Source organism: Sinocyclocheilus rhinocerous, unplaced genomic scaffold, assembly GCF_001515625.1.
Source record: "Sinocyclocheilus rhinocerous isolate Xijiao unplaced genomic scaffold, SAMN03320098_v1.1 scaffold480, whole genome shotgun sequence".
In the NCBI taxonomy this organism is placed as follows: Eukaryota; Metazoa; Chordata; class Actinopteri; order Cypriniformes; family Cyprinidae; genus Sinocyclocheilus; species Sinocyclocheilus rhinocerous.
In genome coordinates this window covers 64,502-83,741 of record NW_015655401.1, presented here as the reverse complement: position 1 = coordinate 83,741, position 19,240 = coordinate 64,502, and the positions used below count along the sequence as shown (strand labels likewise).

Here is a 19,240-nt window from a genome sequence, read left to right as displayed (position 1 = left end):
GACAGCGCTCGTGTCCGTTGTAGACATTACTATCCGTCACAGTGTTGCCAAGTCCGCGGTTTTCCCGTGGAATTGGCCCTACTTTATTACTGTTGCCGCGGGTTGTTTTTCATGTCCGCGGGTTGAAGCGACCGCAATAACATGTATTTTAGCCCCCGGAACGCGGGGGGACCCCCTCGAAGCACGGTTAGTTTGGGCTAGTTTTGAGTAGCAATTGGGCGGGTTTTGTTGTGAAAGCCTGGCAACCTTTTCCGTCAAGCAGGTAACGTTATTATTCCTAACATAGCGGACTCATCGAAAAATACATTGGCATCATGTATTAAAGACAAAATAATCACTTCATCCAATGTTTAAGTGAATAAAATAGCCTTGACAGCCTTACTTACTGGAGTTCTACAACTATTGACTTCCCTCTCACCGGACTTGTGCATGTGTAGCCTATGTGATGTAAAAGAGGAAAGCAGGCATTTGGACCAAAGCACTGTGAGGCAAGGGAGGGGGAGACTCAAAATGTTTCTAAACTTAAAACGCATTTTTACCCTGTTTGTGTTGTTTTATTACTTACACAATTATTTAAAGTATAAAACATTGTTATTAGCAATACACAGCGTGGATTTTAATCATAATTTTAGGGGGGACAACCCTCAGATAGGGGTGGTCCTGTCCCCCCCATCCCCCCCGGGATTTCCGCCTATGTATACGCCTAGGATGGCTTGAGGGTGAGTAAATAATGGGCTAATTTTCATTTTTGGGTGAACTATCCCTTTAAGGTTCTGTAAAAATGATGTCAGCACACCCGAAACTGTGGACGGGCTTCCTCTAGTGACTCTCCTGGGGTGTCTAGCGTTCCCCACTTATATGCTAGTTCTGCTTCCCGCCGCTTCCATCTCTCCAGGAACAGTGTTGCCCACACCACATTGAAAAGGGCAAACACCACACAGCAGATATCCTGACTTGTCTGCAAAAAAAGGTTGGTGATAAAAACCATGCCTTCTAACCAAATTAAAAACTCTTACTTTTTATACTTCCATTCTAAAGCTATATTGTGATATCAAGGAAAACAACCTGCCTGATCAGACTCCGCAAAAATCCAGAGCAGAAAGCCAATTACTGCTGGATACAGCATAGAGCTGGTGTAAAAGCCCAACCAAGCAAAGTACATGCCAATCTTCACACCAAAATAATCACACACGTCATCTGTCAAGAACAGGACAACAAAACCATCAGGCCTAATCTACTTTTAAAATAAGAAATTTTTACAGTATAACAATATGAATAAAATCTGCCACATTTGCATAATTATGAGGGTAATAATAGGGCTACCTATTTTGTTACCCCATGATAAAAGGCCCTGTTGATTTTATTTTTTCCTAAAACATGTTAGATTGGCACTTGGGTAAAATGCAAAATGCCTGAACTACAATATAGTGAAATATTCCTCAACTAACATCGTTCCAAGATGAATCACATGTTCCTTATAATAGGGGTTTCTTCTTAGAGATCTCATTACACATAAGACATGCAGTGACTCGTAGATTGCATTCAGAATTCATACTGTAGCACTTGATATTTGCTCAAAGCAAATCAGTCTGTACTGAGGAAAGCAGGTAGCTAGGTACACATGAGTTTGTTTGCTAAAGGAAGAGCCTTGGCCTGGAATCTCATTACGCAACCATTGAAAAGCATCAGCCATCTCAGAATAACTAAAAGTTAGTCAAATCCTGTGCATGTTAGCAAAAACACAGGAGTTCTCACCTAGAGGTTGCCTCTCACAGACTGCCTGAACCCAGGACGTCATCAGCTGATTCAGGATTCTCTGCTCATGAAGAGGAAACATTTGAAGAATCACACCCCTGGTTATAAGCTCTGGTACTGCCAAGAACACACAAAATTTGATCAGATTTGAAGAAAAAAAAAATTTGACAACGAACATTTTAGAAGAAAAGAAATGTTAAAATATCTACTGATTGGTTGGCCCTCCAGGAAGTGAATATTATGAAGGGACTCGCCATGTTTTGCCCGCAGATTATCAAACAAATATTTGATAATACTCTGACGCTCCTAAAGAAATAAGAGAGAAGATCTCATGAGAAAATGTTATTTGTGATTTGTGAGGAAATATGCGATTTCAAAAAAACAAAAAAACAATAAGTGTCCTCCTTTGAACCTAACTATCAGCGGGGTATAAACAGATTGTACGAAAATGTATGATTGAGATTGTATGAATTCATGCAAATTAGCAACCAGTTTGCCAAAAAAAAAGAAGTTAGAAATTGCCATGCAATTGTGTCGGAAACACCTTTATGACATTAGACATTTAATGACTTCACATGAGAAGACAGGAAATGAGAGATTAACAGCAAACCTGTGATGTGAAGAAACACAGCTCACTCTCGATGTTTTCATAGATGTCATCCTCCTCACATGAAAACCTGCGAGTGCCGCCTCCGTAGCATGGCTTCACTGCCTTTTGCATCCCCATCTGTTCGGCTCCACGCAACAAGCTTAAGACAAAAACAATTCTGATGCTGTATTTATTTAGGACCTAGTGACCATCTGTCAAATGTTTCAGACATTTTATATCGAAAAATGCAATACAATAACTGTGATGCGATACTTCCAGAGTTGAGCAGGTTTTCCACTATGTCTTACTTTTCAAAGGTTGAGGTTATGAAGAATGCATAGGTATGCGTGTATTTATGCTGTCGGAACTGGATTCTGATTTGTGGAATTCCCAACCGGATTTGGTTAAGTAACCATAACAGTGTATGGTCATCTGTGGTGTCTGTGGAAAAGACGATAACATGCTGAAATATGTTCATCAGTAGATCAAAGAAATTCACAAATTATTATTATGTGGTTTATTACCACACTTTATTTTTAAATATATTGTAAAACATGTTATATGTAAAAATGCACAATTACATTCATACTGTAAGGTAGCAAATGTTACATATATAACATTTGTGATGTGAAGCTGAGAAAATACATCTGCATTATCTAATAACTGTATTAGAGCAAACAGCAAAACTGAAAGACATAACTTTCGCACCTGGGAATGTCATAAGAACATCACAGTTTTCAGTGGGTGCCATTGTGATCGTGGATTTATGCTTCATGAGGTACTGTCTGGCATGAAAGAGACGACCTCTGAGCAATTTCTCTGTTTGCAAGAGGAAAAAAGATAGAAAGAAGTTATTATGTTATAGTAATCAGTACGATGACTATCAGGTGTCATTGCATGCCCTGTTTTATTTAAAGAACACGGATCTATCAAAGTCTGATTATGTTTGTGGAAGTGTATCATGGCACAAACAAAGGAGATCTCTGAGAACCTCAGAAAAACATTTGCTGTTGCTCATCAGGCTAGAAAAGGTTACAAAGCCATCTCTAAAGAGTTTTGACTCCACGAATCCATAGTCAGACATATTGTTCATAAATGGAGAAAATTCAAGACCACTGTTGCCCTGTTAGTGGTCGACCAACAAAGATCACTCCAAAAGCAAGACTTGTAATAGTCAGCGAGGTTGCAAAGGACCCCAGGGTAACTTCTAAGCAACTAAAGGCCTTCCTCACATTGGCTAATGTTAATGTTCATGAGTCCACCATCAGGAGAACACTGAACAACCATGGTGTGCATGGCAGAGTTGCAAGAAGAAAGCCACTGCTCTCCAAAAAGAACATTGCTGCCCGTTTGCAGTTTGCTAAAGATCATGTGGACAAGCCAGAGGGCTACTGGACAAATGTTTTTTGGTCAGATGAGACCAAAATAGAACTTTTTGGTTTAAAAGAGAAGTGTTATGTTTGGAGAAAGGAACGCACTGCATACCAGCATAAGAAACCTATCCCATCTATGAAACATGGTGGTGGTGGTATCATCGTTGGGGGCTGTTTTGCTGCATCTGGGCCAGGAAGGCTCGTCTTCATTGATGGAACAATGAATTCTGAATTATACCAGCAAATTCTAAAGGAAAATGTCAGGTCATCTGTCTGTGAACTGAGTCTCAAGAGAAAGTGGGTCATGCAGCAAGACAACAAAAAGGTGGATATACAGTATATAAGGTGTGTGTGTGTGTGTGTGTGTGTTTATAAAAGGAACCAAAAATGTTATTAATTCCATCATTAAGGGCCTGAGTGACTTTTTTTGTATAGTTACTATATGACCACTAAAACGTCTGCACACACATCACAAACCACTCAGCTTTCCATTTGAGCTGTCATCCTATTAAGGTCAAACCAAACAGATATTTCAATAGTCGTTGTCCACATCCACAGAAACCAAGCCTCTTTTTACACTTACCCAAATCCTTTAAGCTCAGCATTATGCCCCGAAATATGAGAGGCTGATGGCAATATGCTGTTGTATAAGTTGTTGTAGAAAGTGTTGCTTCAATGGGATAAGAGGGCTATTGGTAATGTACCAAATTCAGTCAAGTTGCTGTTTTATTTACCATAACCAATATGTTAAACACGGCTTTCCTCATGTGGAAGCGCTCATTCTAAGTTTAAGCATTTTTTGGAGGAAATAGAGTTCTTGTGTGAGAGATGTTATCAATTTTCTGACCACTGTGTCACAAACTGTGCTCTTTTTTAGTGACAGTTACATGAAGTGTGAAGAAAATGAGAAGTGAACATTATCACATTATTATTATCTAACATTATCTAACATTATTCACTTATACAAAATTGAATTCCATGCCTGAGTTTGTTGAAGAATAAAAAAACACATGTAAAAGTGTGAATTTGTGATATTACCTGATTGCAAGAGCTTTCACATAGCAAAACAGATTAGGACAGAAAGAAGAACTAGATAAAAAGAGGTAGCTCATCGCAAGTGAAGCGTTTAGTCCTATTTATGGCAAATATTGTAGAATTGCATTAAAAATTGTGGCATTATGAATATGCATTTCAGTTGCTGAGCAGCTCTAATGGTTTTAAACACAATTATGGCTGAGCATTCAAACATAATGAACATCAAGGGAGGATTTTAAGCATAACAAGCAGGATCAATGCACATACGGTGGAGAATAAGCCTGCCTCAGGAAATATATGGACTTATTAAAGTACAAATGTTTGAATTACATAATGGTAATAATCTGAATGAGCACAATTACAGATATTTTCATCAATAGGTAGGAAATGTTTTGTGTATTATAGGTGCTTGTGTGTCCACCACATACAGGTGAAGCGCCTATTCCATTTAACACTTACATATAATGTCAACAGACGATAACGAAGGCAAATAAGGTTTACTAGACAAATATTAGACCTTCAGATATCAACCTTTAGTATTATTGTATTCTGCCCCTAATAGCTCGTCTTGTCCTATACTAGAGAGAAAATACACAGCGATGTATAAACACGCATATTTTTGGTTTGAACTCACCTACGACAGCTGGATAACAACATGCAAGCGTCTGCATGTCTGAGTGTCACTCACCTAACACCGCCGAGGACATCGCGTGAGATCTTCGCTTTGCGCTGCTTTATGAATACGTCAGCTGTGCTGATGCCGTCGTTGGTACTTGTGCTGAAACTGCACGGCCAGGTCCAGCAAGGCTTCCCCAGCGGCTAGAGCCTTTTCCAGATGCAAACAGGTGCAGAGTGTCCATTGACCACTGAATAAATCCTCAATCACATGCTGACATCGATCATCCATGGCGTTGTCAACACTCAGCGTATTTGCTCATCGTTTTAGAAGAGCTTCCATTCATACACTATACGTTTCGCCGCGTAGCTGTATTATTTCGCTTTATTTCTCTGTTTTGTTTGCCTGTAAGTTGTTGTCAGTAAGTTCAGTTGTTGTATGCGCCATTTGTCTCATCTTGACTGGAAAATTACGCAATGTGATGTGCATAATTCATAGATGTACTGAAACGAGCCAATCAGAGTGAATAAGCAAAACTCTCGCGCACAAAGAGGTGGAAATTCAGTACAGGTAAGACTAAAGACTGGATTTGGTATCTGAACATATAATTACTGAATAGTCTTACTGAGGTTGTTTTGTACTTTAAGCTGTATTGCAGCCAATATTGACCACTTCTTCAAGGATCATGCCATGAAATGGGATGTTTTGTGTCCCTTGTGAATTTGTGTAAACAATAGATAGCTGACTCTTTTACTGTGTTGTTACAGGCTTTTTCCCCAACACATCAATAATAATCAATTAAAAGTATTTTAGATTTATTTATTTATTTTACTCCTTTCTCAGTGAACCGTGTTCCCAGTTTATGCATCAGTTTATCCATCATAACTCCACTTTATTCAAATATATAGCATAATTTAAATAAATAATAATAATAAAAACAAGTTTAATTTTTATAGCGCTTTTCCCAAGCTCAAATAGCTTTAAAATCAACAATAAATATAAAATACATAAAAGAACAGGACAATAAACAATTCAGAATACACATTCTCCACAAACAATCATGGTATCTGTCAAATATGAAAAGTTCGGATGCAAAAGCCTCTAAGTGCCATCTGAAATTTTCATCTAAACTGAGCATTTTTATCAGGCTACTATGCTTAGATTCAGTCATTTTACTTTAATGGCATAGGTCATTTTCTAGGCTATTAAAGTGAAATAACTGAACATAAATATAGGAGCCTGATAAAAATGCTCATTTTAGATGAAAATTTCAGATGACACTTAGAGGCTTTTGCATCGGAACTCTTCATAATGTTAAGTGAGAATATATGTCCGACCCAGCAGTCTAACTGTTGAGTAAAAATTAGATAACCAGAGAAGTCCCTCATTAAGTGAGTACAGCAAGCGCCCCTTGTCGAACCACATCCCGTATGCCATACGAGTGCAAACTGCAGGACCCCAAACGGAAAACCCGTCAAAGACGCAGCCTCTCTGTCCTTTGCACCATGCTACAAACACCGTAAGGTAGGCAGGCCGGTGGAGTCAGACAGGCCGAGGACACGCCTCAGCAAGCGGCGGAGCGCAGCATCAGCGATGCAACACTTTACCGTATCTCAGGGAACCAAGGTTACATTAGTAACCGGAGCATTCTTTATCACTTTATAATATAAATTGCTACTTTTTTCAGTAGGGGGCAATCTTAAAACGTTAACCCTACTAACATGCTTTTGGTCACTAAACAATTGATTATTGAAAATGTGATGAAAAATAAAATGCTGTAAAAATATCAGCATTTAATCTGTCTAGTGACTCTAGTGTCATGACATACGCACAAGACCAGTAATTACAAAATGAGCTATAAAACTGTCATCCCTGTTACTTCTGTAAAGACAGCTTCTGTATATAAAAACATTAACATTTTTAAATTTAGCTTGGTGTGAAAGTGAATTTGTTAACACTTAAAGACATTATTTTTTTCTAATAGAATGTTTAAAATCTCATAAATCTATATCAAATTTACTCTAAAAATCACCTTTTCAAAATAGAAGAGGCACCCATTTCATGGAATGACTTTCAAACAGTCACTGTCACTTAGAACCTGAAGACCAAATTATAATTGGTTTACAGAAGGCTGTTCAGCTTGAATAGCACGTAGGCCTATAATTACAACACTAACTGATAATTACATTATCTGCCTACATCTGCAATCAGTGAAGGCAGGACCCCGATAATATTTTTATTAGGTTCCAATCAGTGAAGGCAGGACCCCGATAATATTTTTATTAGGTTCTATTAGGTACAAATGGCTTTATAAAGTAATTTGTACTGAAGTGTAAACTTATTGAAGATTAAACTTATAACTAAATGACTATTTATAATGAATAAATAGTTCACCCAAAAATGTAAACAGCATATGCTGTTCTGTGTCAGCTGCGTCACGCCGGATCTGTTTCCTATGTATACGTTGTTGTGATATTGATTTGAACGAAAACAGCTTATCCTTGTGTCCAGCTGACACAGAACAGCATACCTGTTTGTTTGTGAAATGGCACAGTTTTATAAATATCTGAAAGTACACTCTTAACATCAGTCAGTCAAGCATTATAATATGATAATCAATGTTATTTAATGATAGAACTTTAGTAATTAGAATTAAAACTTGATAACCATGTAGGCTATGAATGCATATTAGTCATTTTAACTGAACTTCGAACTGGTGGTGATTTTTTGGTCATTCAGTGTTTCTGTAAAAAAATTAAAAATTGGGGAAAAACTAACAAAAATACTGATAAGATAATGATACGAATTCTACTAATAAGAACAATATAAAACACACCAAGGATTAATGAGCTACTGGATTCATGAATATTAATCAGGTTGTGTGCGTTCGCTCAAACTGATTTGCTGAAATCAAAACGGGGACGATAATAGGTAAAACCTGAAGAATTCCAATGGAATTCCGTTATTTTGACAGCAAAATACAACAAAGAATATCGTTTACATGTAGCGTGCATAGGTAGCGCGTCAATTCTCTCCCTCTCTCTCGCTGCGTGTGTGTGAAACAAAGCGACGGCGAGTCGTGCGCCTTCACACTAGAGTTTACGGTATGTTAAATACAGGTGCGTTGCCCATCCATTCAGATGAACTGAAAAACAGCACAGATCGCTTGACGGAGAGTGAAACGCAGAAGCGCTCAGTCAGAGAGTGTTCGGCGAGTGAAAATATATCTGAGCTAAACTTATACTTAGCCTCCAACTCACACACTGGCGAGTAAAATCTGAGAATTTATTAGCAATTGGCTAATATTAGACATTTAGTCGCCCAGAGTGAAGATTTAGTCGCATATGCGAGTGATTTACTCGCAATGAAGGTTGCGGAGGAGGCGAATTGTTGAATAAAGTCGTTTTTTTTTCTTTAGCGCACAAAAAGTATTCTCGTAGCTTCTAAAATTACAATTAAACCCCTAATATCACATGGATTATTTTACAGATCTCCTTGCTACGTTTCTGGACTTGGGAACATTTCAGTTGTATTGCTATCTATGCAGGGTCAGACAGCTCTCAGATTCCATCAAAAATATCTTAATTTGTGTTCTGAAGATGAACGAATGTCTTACGGGTTTGAAACGACATGAGGGTGAATTAATGACAGAATTTTCGTTTTTGGGTGAACTAACCCTTTAACCATGCTGGTTCATATAGTCATAAACTCCTAATTCAGCAATCGTGACATTTATAAATGTTGTTGAAATTCACTGACTACTTGTGGTATGTCATATGCATTGTTTACATGCGGAAGTTGGAACAAAATATGGTTACTAGAGAAACCTAATTAGGATTAGACTGTCAACAAAGAAGTTTTGTTAACTTCGGACACTACATTGAGCAGATACAGGTCATTTAGTCAAAATGGATGATGCCAGAGCATTTATTTGGCTTCACAAGATTTCCTAAATCAAAATTGTCATGATAAATTTTGTCATGAGGGTCTTAGGATGATGTGTGCCAAGATTTGTGTAATTAAAACCAACACCCTAAAAAAAAGTAGTTTTTTCTTGACTAGAGGGTTCAGTTAGCTCTTCCAGAGTTATGACTAAAATGCAGAAATGTAGGCTACTATTGTACTTATGATAGCACCACCTGGTGTCCGACGTGTGTTAGGGTGCCTGAGAAATGGAGGGATTTGAAACTAACCACCATCAAGTTTGAGATCTCTATCATACGGAGCCCCTAAAGGGACATGGTGGCGGAAAAAAATCAGATTGAGTGAAAAAATTTGGGGTGGGAGGAAAAAATATTTGTCAGATTTTTTGCGTTCTCTCGCAAAACTTTTGCGTTCTCTCGCAAAACTTTTGCGTTCTCTCGCAAAACTTTTGCGTTCTCTCGCAAAACTTTTGCGTTCTCTCGCAAAACTTTTGCGTTCTCTCGCAAAACTTTTGCGTTCTCTCGCAAAACTTTTGCGTTCTCTCGCAAAACTTTTGCGTTCTCTCGCAAAACTTTTGCGTTCTCTCGCAAAACTTTTGCGTTCTCTCGCAAAACTTTTGCGTTCTCTCGCAAAACTTTTGCGTTCTCTCGCAAAACTTTTGCGTTCTCTCGCAAAACTTTTGCGTTCTCTCGCAAAACTTTTGCGTTCTCTCGCAAAAGATATTTGCGTTTTGCGAGGGAACGCAAATATCTTTGCGAGAGAACGCAAAAGTTTTGCGAGAGAACGCAAAAAAAAATTTCCTCCCACCCCTAATTTTTTTTCCGCCACCATGTCCCTTTAGGGGCTCCGTACTATCACACGCAGACGCAGACACATTTAGCGCAGAAAAAAAAAATTGGTAAAACAGTACAAATACAATAGCGTTCAGAAACTTCAGTGCTTGGACTAATTCAATTTAAGTTAATTGAAATTCAATTTTAAATATAAAATGAATATAGAAACAAAAAAATATTATATTCAGTATTATATACTTCACTGATGCTGCATTTCATTTGTAATCTAGACAAACCAGTCGTATTTTGTATTATTTTTTTTCCATTAGCATTTGTATGTAATTATAATATTTATGTCTGTATCAGCATAAAGCAGATCCAAATAAAATTATTATCAATCATTTTTAAAAGTTAATAATTTGAATGAAAGGCTTTTTCCATACTCACAAAAAATGACTCCAATGTATTTGAAAATTTATTTTCTCGCAGCTGTACACATACACCTGACTATTGGAATAATTGGCAGTACTGTGCAGTGTTAGTGAAAAGTTCCATGTAGTTTAAGAATATTTTTAGTACACGTTTTAATTAAAAACACATTTGCTATAAATAGCATTTGCTGTTTTCATCTTCTAGAAAATATTATATAATCTAGACCCACAAGAGACCATGTGTAGAGGTCAACAAGAGATGGTTTTGGCCTTTAATGTCTTTACCAGAATAGTGGGCATAGAAGGGCCAAGCAAATGGGAAATGCAATTAGTGCTTTGGGGGAACAAAGAATGCTAGCTTCTAGAGACAAAAGGTGATGAGTTCTGACCTAGGTAGGAAGGAGGTAATAATTATAAGCACCTATGTGTTTCCTGACGGAGGGTGGAGAAGGGATATTTACCTCGAGATGCAGAACACCATGCTTATTTTTAAAAGACCCCAAAGAAAAATTCTTTATGACTTAATGTCGTTAAAATGGAGCATGGCAGAAATAAAATAAAAAGCCCAGGTGGACCATTTAATCTGGCCTTTATCATCAGGAGAAAGCCCAGGATAACATCAGCTAGTTTATATAAAGTTCAGAGACACTGGCACTAAACATTCCACATCCACAAACAATAATTGCATTGTTTTCTGTATATGTCTCTGTGTCTTTACAAAGATAGTTCAAAGATGTTGCTGTCAATGTCCCAGACGTCAGAGCCACCAAAACTTGTCTACCTTCTTTGAGAACCGGAGATCTTACTGTCTTAAGTGGAAAACCACGTATGTCAAACAAAGGATATCCTTTAAGCTGGATGGCAGGCTCCTTCTGTGATGCCTCTATATATTAATTGGCGCCCTGTTTCTTTGCTTTTGTCTGATCCACCTTTTTGGCATTCCTGGTGACAGGATGCTTGTTGACATGGGAAATCATTTTAATTTTTTTACATTATGTTCACATAATGCAGCGTTGCCAGTACCTTACTCTGCATTTAAGATTCATTTCTTTCTTCATTCACAATACTCACAGGCTGCATTTTTAATATGAATCATATTTCAGATCGATTCCATTATTTCACAACATATTTATCGTCAGAATGCATTAATGCTATCACTTTACTGACTTCAACCTTCCTGCACGTTGTTTGAGTGATGACTCGGTATGACACTTAAATGGGTTTGCTTTGGTTGGAGAGCGGCTCTGTTTTAAATAGTGCTTCCCATTGACGCAAAACAATGACAATAGCCTGATGGTTAGCCAGAGCTATTTTAAGCTTATGTGAAGTGGACCTATTGAAAATTTCATTGATAGTTTTTCTTGTACGTATGATCGTTTTACTGCATTGGTGTCATACACCTGCGGCCTGGAGTCATTGTGTTTTTCTGTAAACACATTTGTTCTGTTAATTTCCAGCTTATTTAGAGGCTGAAAGAATGCAAAAACATTTTAGGGCTTTGTACTTATGTAAGGTTCAGGGCTGAGCTGTATTTATGTGTAAGAAATATACATTTATAGTATATTACAGTGTAATACTGTTAACTGCAATAGTATATTAACATTATATCCAAGCCATATTTGCCCCTTTTTATATGTAGATAACTATCAGACCCTGATAATGTGACTTTACTTGTGTGTCTTGTATTCCTTATGAATTATTTCACCAATTATTTAAAAAAAAAAATGCTAAGATAATTACAAAATAATAATACATTGAATAAAACATGTTATGCTTATATTTTTCAATTATTTTTTTATTCCATGTAGCAAGAGAGCAAATAAAAATGTCTACAAAAATACTGTTTATGAAAGACAATTGTAGTGAATGATATATACAAGATATATATAAGATATATACAAGCATAAATGATTTTAATGCACAAAAGACATTATCAGCTTCATCCTACAAAATGTAAATAACATTCATGTTAATAATTAGTATTCACTTTACAGACTTACAGGGTCAGTATAGTTATGTTTTCTATTTTCAAACTGTTATAGACCGTTCTGGCTAGGATTTTGCCTGGGGTTTTGCCAGGACTTTGTTCACTCCCTCAGTTTGGGAGTGAATAACGATGCAGCTCCTTCAAATGGAGATTTATCTGTGCTGTAAATCAAACATAAAAGGTTAGGAAATATTCATTGTGAAAATAAGCACAAAACACTGAGTAAATGATATATCAGTTAAAAGACTAATACCACTTCGGCTTGGTTTACCTTGGCTTACTTCACTCCCACCCATTGGTGTTCTTGTTCCTCCAAGAGATGCTCCAAATCCAGGTGCGTTAGACCCAACTGAGGCAACACCTGCACCTCCTATCGCTGGTTTTCCCATCCCTACTCCACTTGATCCTGCACTGCTGAATGCTGTCATCCCTGCTCCACTTTGTCCTATATTGCCAGTTGCAGTAGGGCTTGATCCAGCACTGCCAAATCCTGTCAACCCTGGTCCTATTCCACCCAAACTACTTGTCCCAGTCTGGGCTAGACCTATTCTACTTGATCCTGGCCCACCTAATCCTATGCTGCCCGGTCCACCTGAAAGAGTCCCTGTCGCCCCTACAGCTGTATTTAATGATCCTGTCACACCTGATCCTGTGCTGCCCCATCTTGTGCTTGATCCTACACCATTAGGACTGGGAAATGCTGGCCCATTGGAGCCGGTCCCGGGCCATGGCATAATTGGTTTGCTCAGTCCTGTTGAACTCAGACCGGTTCCACCAGTATGTGGTATGTTTGGCAAACCGTAGTTGGTCATGAATGGGTTAGTTCGCATTGGTTGCTGAAAAATAGAGAAAGTAATTCAAGTTCATTATAAACACATATTTAATTTATAATTGCAAACATAGCTGTTTGTAATATTAAAATAAACAATAAAACATTGTGCTTATGTATAATTATACCATAGTAACCTCACCTTACAGCTGGCAAGTGAAGTATTGAGAGTCTCAATGGTGTTTGTGAGCATTTTAATTTCTTTTTCTTTCACTGAGAGAAGGTTTTCTTTCAGGTCGTTATCTCCTTTTAGCTTTCTATTCTCTAGCAGAAGTTTTTCACTGTCTTTGTCATTCTTGAGCTGAAGTTGTTCAAGAGTTTTGCGATTCTCGCGATTCATGGCACTGCGATTCTGATTGCACCAAGTAGCGTCCTCTTTCAGGCGTTTGTTCTCTATCATATATTTGGCATTTTCCCCATTAATTTTTGTGAACTGGTTCCCCACTATGTCCATATATGACTGGAGCTTGTTCTCAACTTCTCTTGAAAGACTGCTACAGTTTTCCCGAATATCTTCAAGCTGATTTTTTTGTTTATCACATGTTAGTTGGAAAGAAATGTGTTTTGAGAAGAGGTCATCGATCCTTTTGAGGAATTCTTTAGTGACATCTGGGATTCCTTGTAAAGAATTGACAAAACCATTTTTGCACTTATCTTGAAACAAGATGAGCTCTTCTTCAAGGAAAGCCTTGTCTCGCCTTAGTCTAATTGCTTCCAAGTGATACCCATCCTTGTCTTTGTTGGAGTTGTCCAACTCAGTTTTAATAATGGCCACCATCTGAGTAAAGTTCGCTTTAACCAGCTTTAGCATTTCTTCTGACTGCTGGAGCATACTTTGCAAACGTCTGTTGTTGTCTTGAAAAAACAAACAAACAAAAACTATAGTTGAAACAGTTCACTGAAAAAATGCTTGATTACCTTTATGCAGGAGTTACAGTCAGTGTGTTAAATAAACATAAATTGAACATTTTTGTACTGAACTAATTTGTAAAAGTAAAAAATATTCAGTGTAAGAATTTTTCTAAAGAACCATCTCACCATTTGGATCTGGACAGAACATAGGAGGGCATGCGCGAGGTGCAGCCATTCTTTTTTCCGTCTCACATCGATACTGTAAAAAAAAAGCACAAAAAACTGTTCATTGAGATTGAAGTTATGCATTTTAATGCTCTAAATCTCTATCCGCAAAATTCATTGAAGTTTAAAAGTTTAAAAGCCAGTGTTTTTCAGAACGTTCATATTACCAAGGAAAAGTTCTTACATTTAAAAAAAAGAAAGGACATTTTGAAAACGTTGACAAAACTTTTGGAAATTACTGTTTCATAGCCTAATGGGAATGTTAAGAAAACATTCTTAGAACACCATACACCATGCAATTAATTAATTAAGTACCCTTTTAAAACACCAGAGTATTCTCTTTTGTATGAAACATAATGTTATCTACAACAAATTAATTATTTGAATACATTTAAAGTTTGCCCCAAATCTCACCATCGTTGCTTGCATGCTCCTTATTGCCATAGATGAGGTGTTCGCCAGTCTGCGTAATTCAGCCAGAGCTTTGTCATTGCTCAGCTTTGCAGTGAGAGTGACGTTCAGAACTTTGGTGAGGTTCTTTTCCTTCCCACGGAGAATGAAATTTTCCATCGTGAGTTTGCTTACACTTTGGTCCAACTCTTGCAGCCTCTTTTCCTCCACCGTGTGCTCGGGCTGTCCGTACACCAGAAAGAGCACCAGACTCGCAATGATCAGAGACTGGATGAGTGAGGAGAAAAAGAAGACAATCTTCATGTAGTAACCACAGCTCTTGCCTTTCGATTTATGCATCTTCTTAGCAGCCAAGCCAAAGTTGGCCTGAGAGTAACTACTGTTGTACATTACTGCTCAAATGTGGCCTTATCAATAAAGCCCCAGCTCCTTCACTATGCAAAAATGTTCTTCTAAAACATCAAAGGCAAAATAAGAAGTTAAATATGTTAACTCTGCCAGCTTATATTGTTTTCTTGCACCTCCCATTGGATGACGCTTCCCTGGCCCACCCTACGGTCATGATTTCAGAGGTTAGAACAACATCACGCACTGACCAGGGGGTGGCCCAAACCCAGACAGTACATTGTTCCAATATGCATGTCCTGCCAAAACAGATCCTTTTGCTTGACAGCATGTTGGCACTGGAGAAAGCACATGGTTGACGGTTTGACTACGTGCTGTTTTGAACAGATATTCAGAGATGATTTGAATCTATTATATGACATTCTACAATTTTGTTTATTAGAGTTTATATTGGTATTACGTAACAGATGCTCTAAAATTCTTCTGATTGACTCAAGAAATGTACAACACATTTGTACATGCTGTCTAAAATTCTTCCTGACGTAGGTAGGATGAGGATGTGGTTTGTATATTGTGCCTTACTAAAACATTACCTTTGACCAAAGCATTTCACTCCATGGCCAGTTTTAGTTTAAACATATTGCAATTAAGTTACTAACCATAACTTTGTGCTTTTATATAATATGCTGTAGTTGTTGAGCCATATGTTTCTAAACATCGTGTTTTTTCCTGATGTCTTATATATATCTTATGAGCTGGAGGATAAGAATATTATGAAAGCATGTGGCTTTCCTGCCAGGAACTGTTGATGTGCCACCCCGATTCCAAGAGGAAGCAGTAATTCATAGCTGTGTCTCAAAGTGACAAACGCAGAAGGCACTGTCTGGACACTTCTTAGGTAAACTACTGAACAAATGAAGGAAATCAGTAATAAACACAGATGTATACACATCTGCTGACATTATCAAGAATTAATCGTCCTGTTTATCCGTTTTTAAAATACTCCTGACGTTAAAATTATCATCATCTAACAAGATTGATTCACACACTGTTGTTTCAAATGTTTCCAAATCCTGTAAACTTACCAAATCACACATCACCTCATTAACGTTAAAACGTTTGTGCTTGTGTTATGTAATTGCACTGATGAGACTTTACATAACAACAAGAGGTATAAAAAGAAAGTAATTAAACATAATTTAAAAGTAATGAAGCCTGTGATTCCGGATGATCTATAGAAAAAAAAAATTAAGGAGTGACACAGCAATAAAATTTTAACTCGGTAGAGTAAAATATTTTAATTGGATGGCATCAGGAATTATAGATGATATATGGTTTGATAGTTAGCTACCTAAACTAAACTGCCATTGAGATGCTATTAGTTCTCCACAGGTATAGTTGACCTCCTTTGGATGCTACCAGGCAGCTAATAAAAATAATGTTCTAAAAACAATTTGCTAACGTTCCCATTAAGTTATGAAAATGTTATTTCTGAATGTTCTCTCTAAATGTTGTAAATTTATTTGTTTGTTTGAACATTTCATTTGAATGTTCCTTGTTAGCTGGACTCAAACAGAGCAATGTTTTTGTAGAGCCACAGAGTCAGTGTTTACACTTTTCAGAGAAATCCGTCTCTGATACTAAACTGGAATAAGAATATGTTGACATACAAAACAATGTAAAGAATTCACCTTCAAGACCTGTGAATGTAGCCTCTGAATCTCACCACTAGATGGGGATATTTCCAAATAACACTTGGAATAACACTGTTGTAGCATTTTGTCATTTAATATACACATTGAAATAAAATAAAAATAAAATAGAATACAAATATTTTTATTTTATTGCTAAATAAAATTAAATAATAAAGCAATATGAAATATTTCATAAAATAAAATATATTCAAATAATAAAATACAAATATTTTATTGCATAATAAAAACAATATTTTATGAAAAGTCTCCAGGGCTCAGTAAAATCAGCATAAGTAAGAGCTGCAATGCTACCCTGTATCCTAAAAGAGATCAATCACATTCCTGAACCCTGGGGTCAAAGGCCAAATAAACTCCCAGCTTGTACAATGCACATAACTCAAGCATGCTCTCTCAGACTCTTTTCTTTTGTGTGCACTCTCTCGCACCCATGCTCACACAAACACCGTATTTGACCAAATCTTGATAAAGAGTTTATATAAATTGATGATGCCAAGTCAGTTTGCTGCTGGTTTCATTGAGTAACCAGGGTATGTTTTTGTTTCTAAGAATATGAATTCACAGAAACAGTTGAGAAGGAAGCAGAGGTTGAGTTGGGGCAGCAAATGAAATGTTTTTCTCTGGAGTGTGACCTTTGGATAATTATGTGAACTAGTGGCCAAGATCTAAATCTCAAAACAAGAGACAGCTGTCTCCTGGATCAACAACAAGATGTACAGCCTGGATGGCTTTCTCATTGATGTATATTCCTCTTTATACTGGAAACAGTGCTGAACCAAAATCTTTGGCTGAACCTGTGACCTTGCAAAGCTCACCTGCATTGTTTGATAATTGTGCAAAATATTGCACAAAATTATTATTACACAAAATTATGCCTTTCCTACTCTCTGACCTCTTGCTACGTAAATCTGGTTTACTTTTTAAATTTAAGCTTTACCTGACCTGTAGATACACTCTCTGGTTATTACTGAAACCTTATCTGGTAACTGCCATTAACAGGATTTGTACTTTAATCACTTTGATCATAAAGCATCTCCAAGCGTTTTAATGTTTATTCCTTAAAACTAATTTACATTAACAGTATTTTTTTATATACTAGCAAGTCATCTGGTAGTGACAAGTATCAGTTTTACTGTTACTTCAGAACAAACTAGTACTCAGTGACAAGTATCTAATCCATTGTAACTGAAAACAAATTGCACATATTTTGAATTCCATTTGGGATCTGTAGTTCAGATATCAACTAGTCACTTCCAAGTTCCAACTAGCATGTATATCCATTTCAAGGTTTACCAGTATTCCAGTTGTTGCTGGTCAACCCGATCTCATGAAAGTGCATATAAATAGTACGCCAAATAAAAACGAAAACTCGTGGTATTGATACGCAAAAATGGACTTTGGCGTGTATATGCTACGCGATGGGTAGGTTTAGGGTTGTGGGGTAGATGCGTATCATATGTACGCGAAAACTGCGTATCATATGCACACCAACAAATTTCGTATCATATGCACGCGAAAACTGCTATTATATGCACGCCAAACACATGCGTATCATATGCACGCCAAAGTCCATTTTTGCGTATCAATACCACGAGTTTTCGTTTTTATTTGGCGTACTATTTATACGCATTTTAGCTTTACTGGTATCTGTATTCATTTAGGTACTACTATTTTCTAATCCTATTTACTCTAAATTAGTACCTTTTATTAGACACTACAGTAGCATTTTTAATATTACTAGTAAAACTTTTCATTGAAGTATAATGTAACCATTTTGAGTCATTATTGAAAAGGCAATTGTAACTAGTGAGATAAGAAATGTTACTGTTAACTGGGAAAGATATTATATAGCCTCTTATAAATAAACAGTATCTCATATATAAACACTAGTAAAGCTGGAAAAGATATTACTAAATACTGGAATAAGTATTAGCCTAGCATTTCATAAATCATTACTTGTGAAAATTAAAAAGATGCCAATCACTACTAGTATGACTGACTAGTAATTAAAAAAACTAATAATGATACTAGCTAATTTAAATACTTCCTTTATAAATGTTTTGTCCGATTTAAAATCATTAAAGCTATTAATAATATTATAGAGCATTATATATCTAGCCTGTGCATGGCTCCAAACTAAATGTTCTCTTATGGTATTTATTTACTGTTTGGGCGTCCTGTTGGCATATTTGCAGTCCTTTGAAGCAGGCCTGAGGTCACTGATCTCTCAGGAGCAAAACACCACATTCTTTTTTTGTGTGCCCAGCAGAGCTGCTCTTTGACTTCTTTGCCCATATAAGGCATGAGATACCATGGCAACCGTGGGCTTGAATAGCTGTGTCAAATCCCTCCGAGCCCCCCTACACACACACACACACACACA

General features: G+C 37.0%; 2 protein-coding genes across 4 annotated transcripts in view; both read right to left on the bottom strand.

The window, feature by feature from the left end:
- The window catches only part of LOC107718073 (anoctamin-8-like), an 11,471-nt gene extending 5,652 nt beyond the window's left edge, over positions 1-5,819 (bottom strand). Inside the window, exons 1-8 of one of the 3 annotated variants that reach the window (XM_016525017.1) lie at positions 5,441-5,819; positions 3,053-3,163; positions 2,653-2,785; positions 2,366-2,504; positions 1,965-2,061; positions 1,756-1,872; positions 1,070-1,197; positions 797-958 (exon numbers count right to left, since the gene is read on the bottom strand). In XM_016525017.1, the coding sequence (XP_016380503.1) occupies positions 797-958; positions 1,070-1,197; positions 1,756-1,872; positions 1,965-2,061; positions 2,366-2,504; positions 2,653-2,785; positions 3,053-3,163; positions 5,441-5,459 (906 nt within the window). In that variant the 5' untranslated portion in view covers positions 5,460-5,819. Of the gene's footprint in view, positions 1-796; positions 959-1,069; positions 1,198-1,755; positions 1,873-1,964; positions 2,062-2,365; positions 2,505-2,652; positions 2,786-3,052; positions 3,164-3,829; positions 3,859-5,386 lie in introns of those variants that run through there. The other 2 variants (XM_016525016.1, XM_016525018.1) reach the window with 2 other exon arrangements.
- A 6,537-nt stretch (positions 5,820-12,356) lies between these two features.
- On the bottom strand, positions 12,357-15,258 carry LOC107718170 (plasmalemma vesicle-associated protein-like). Its single transcript, XM_016525149.1, has 5 exons — positions 14,804-15,258; positions 14,351-14,423; positions 13,455-14,167; positions 12,755-13,319; positions 12,357-12,644 (listed from the first exon to the last, which is right to left on the bottom strand). The coding sequence occupies exons 1-5, from the start codon at positions 15,188-15,190 to the stop codon at positions 12,592-12,594; spliced, it is 1,791 nt and encodes a 596-aa protein (XP_016380635.1). The 5' UTR covers positions 15,191-15,258; the 3' UTR covers positions 12,357-12,591.
- Positions 15,259-19,240: the final 3,982 nt, after the last annotated feature.

Coding starts and splice junctions, on each gene's coding strand:
- LOC107718170 (XM_016525149.1), bottom strand. CDS start 15,190: ATGTACAACAGTAGTTACTCTCAGGCCAACTTTGGCTTGGCTGCTAAG. Junction 14,168..14,350: donor GTTCTGTCCAGATCCAAATG/GTGAGATGGTTC, acceptor TGTTTTTTCAAG/ACAACAACAGACGTTTGCAA. Junction 13,320..13,454: donor CTTCACTTGCCAGCTGTAAG/GTGAGGTTACTA, acceptor TCTATTTTTCAG/CAACCAATGCGAACTAACCC.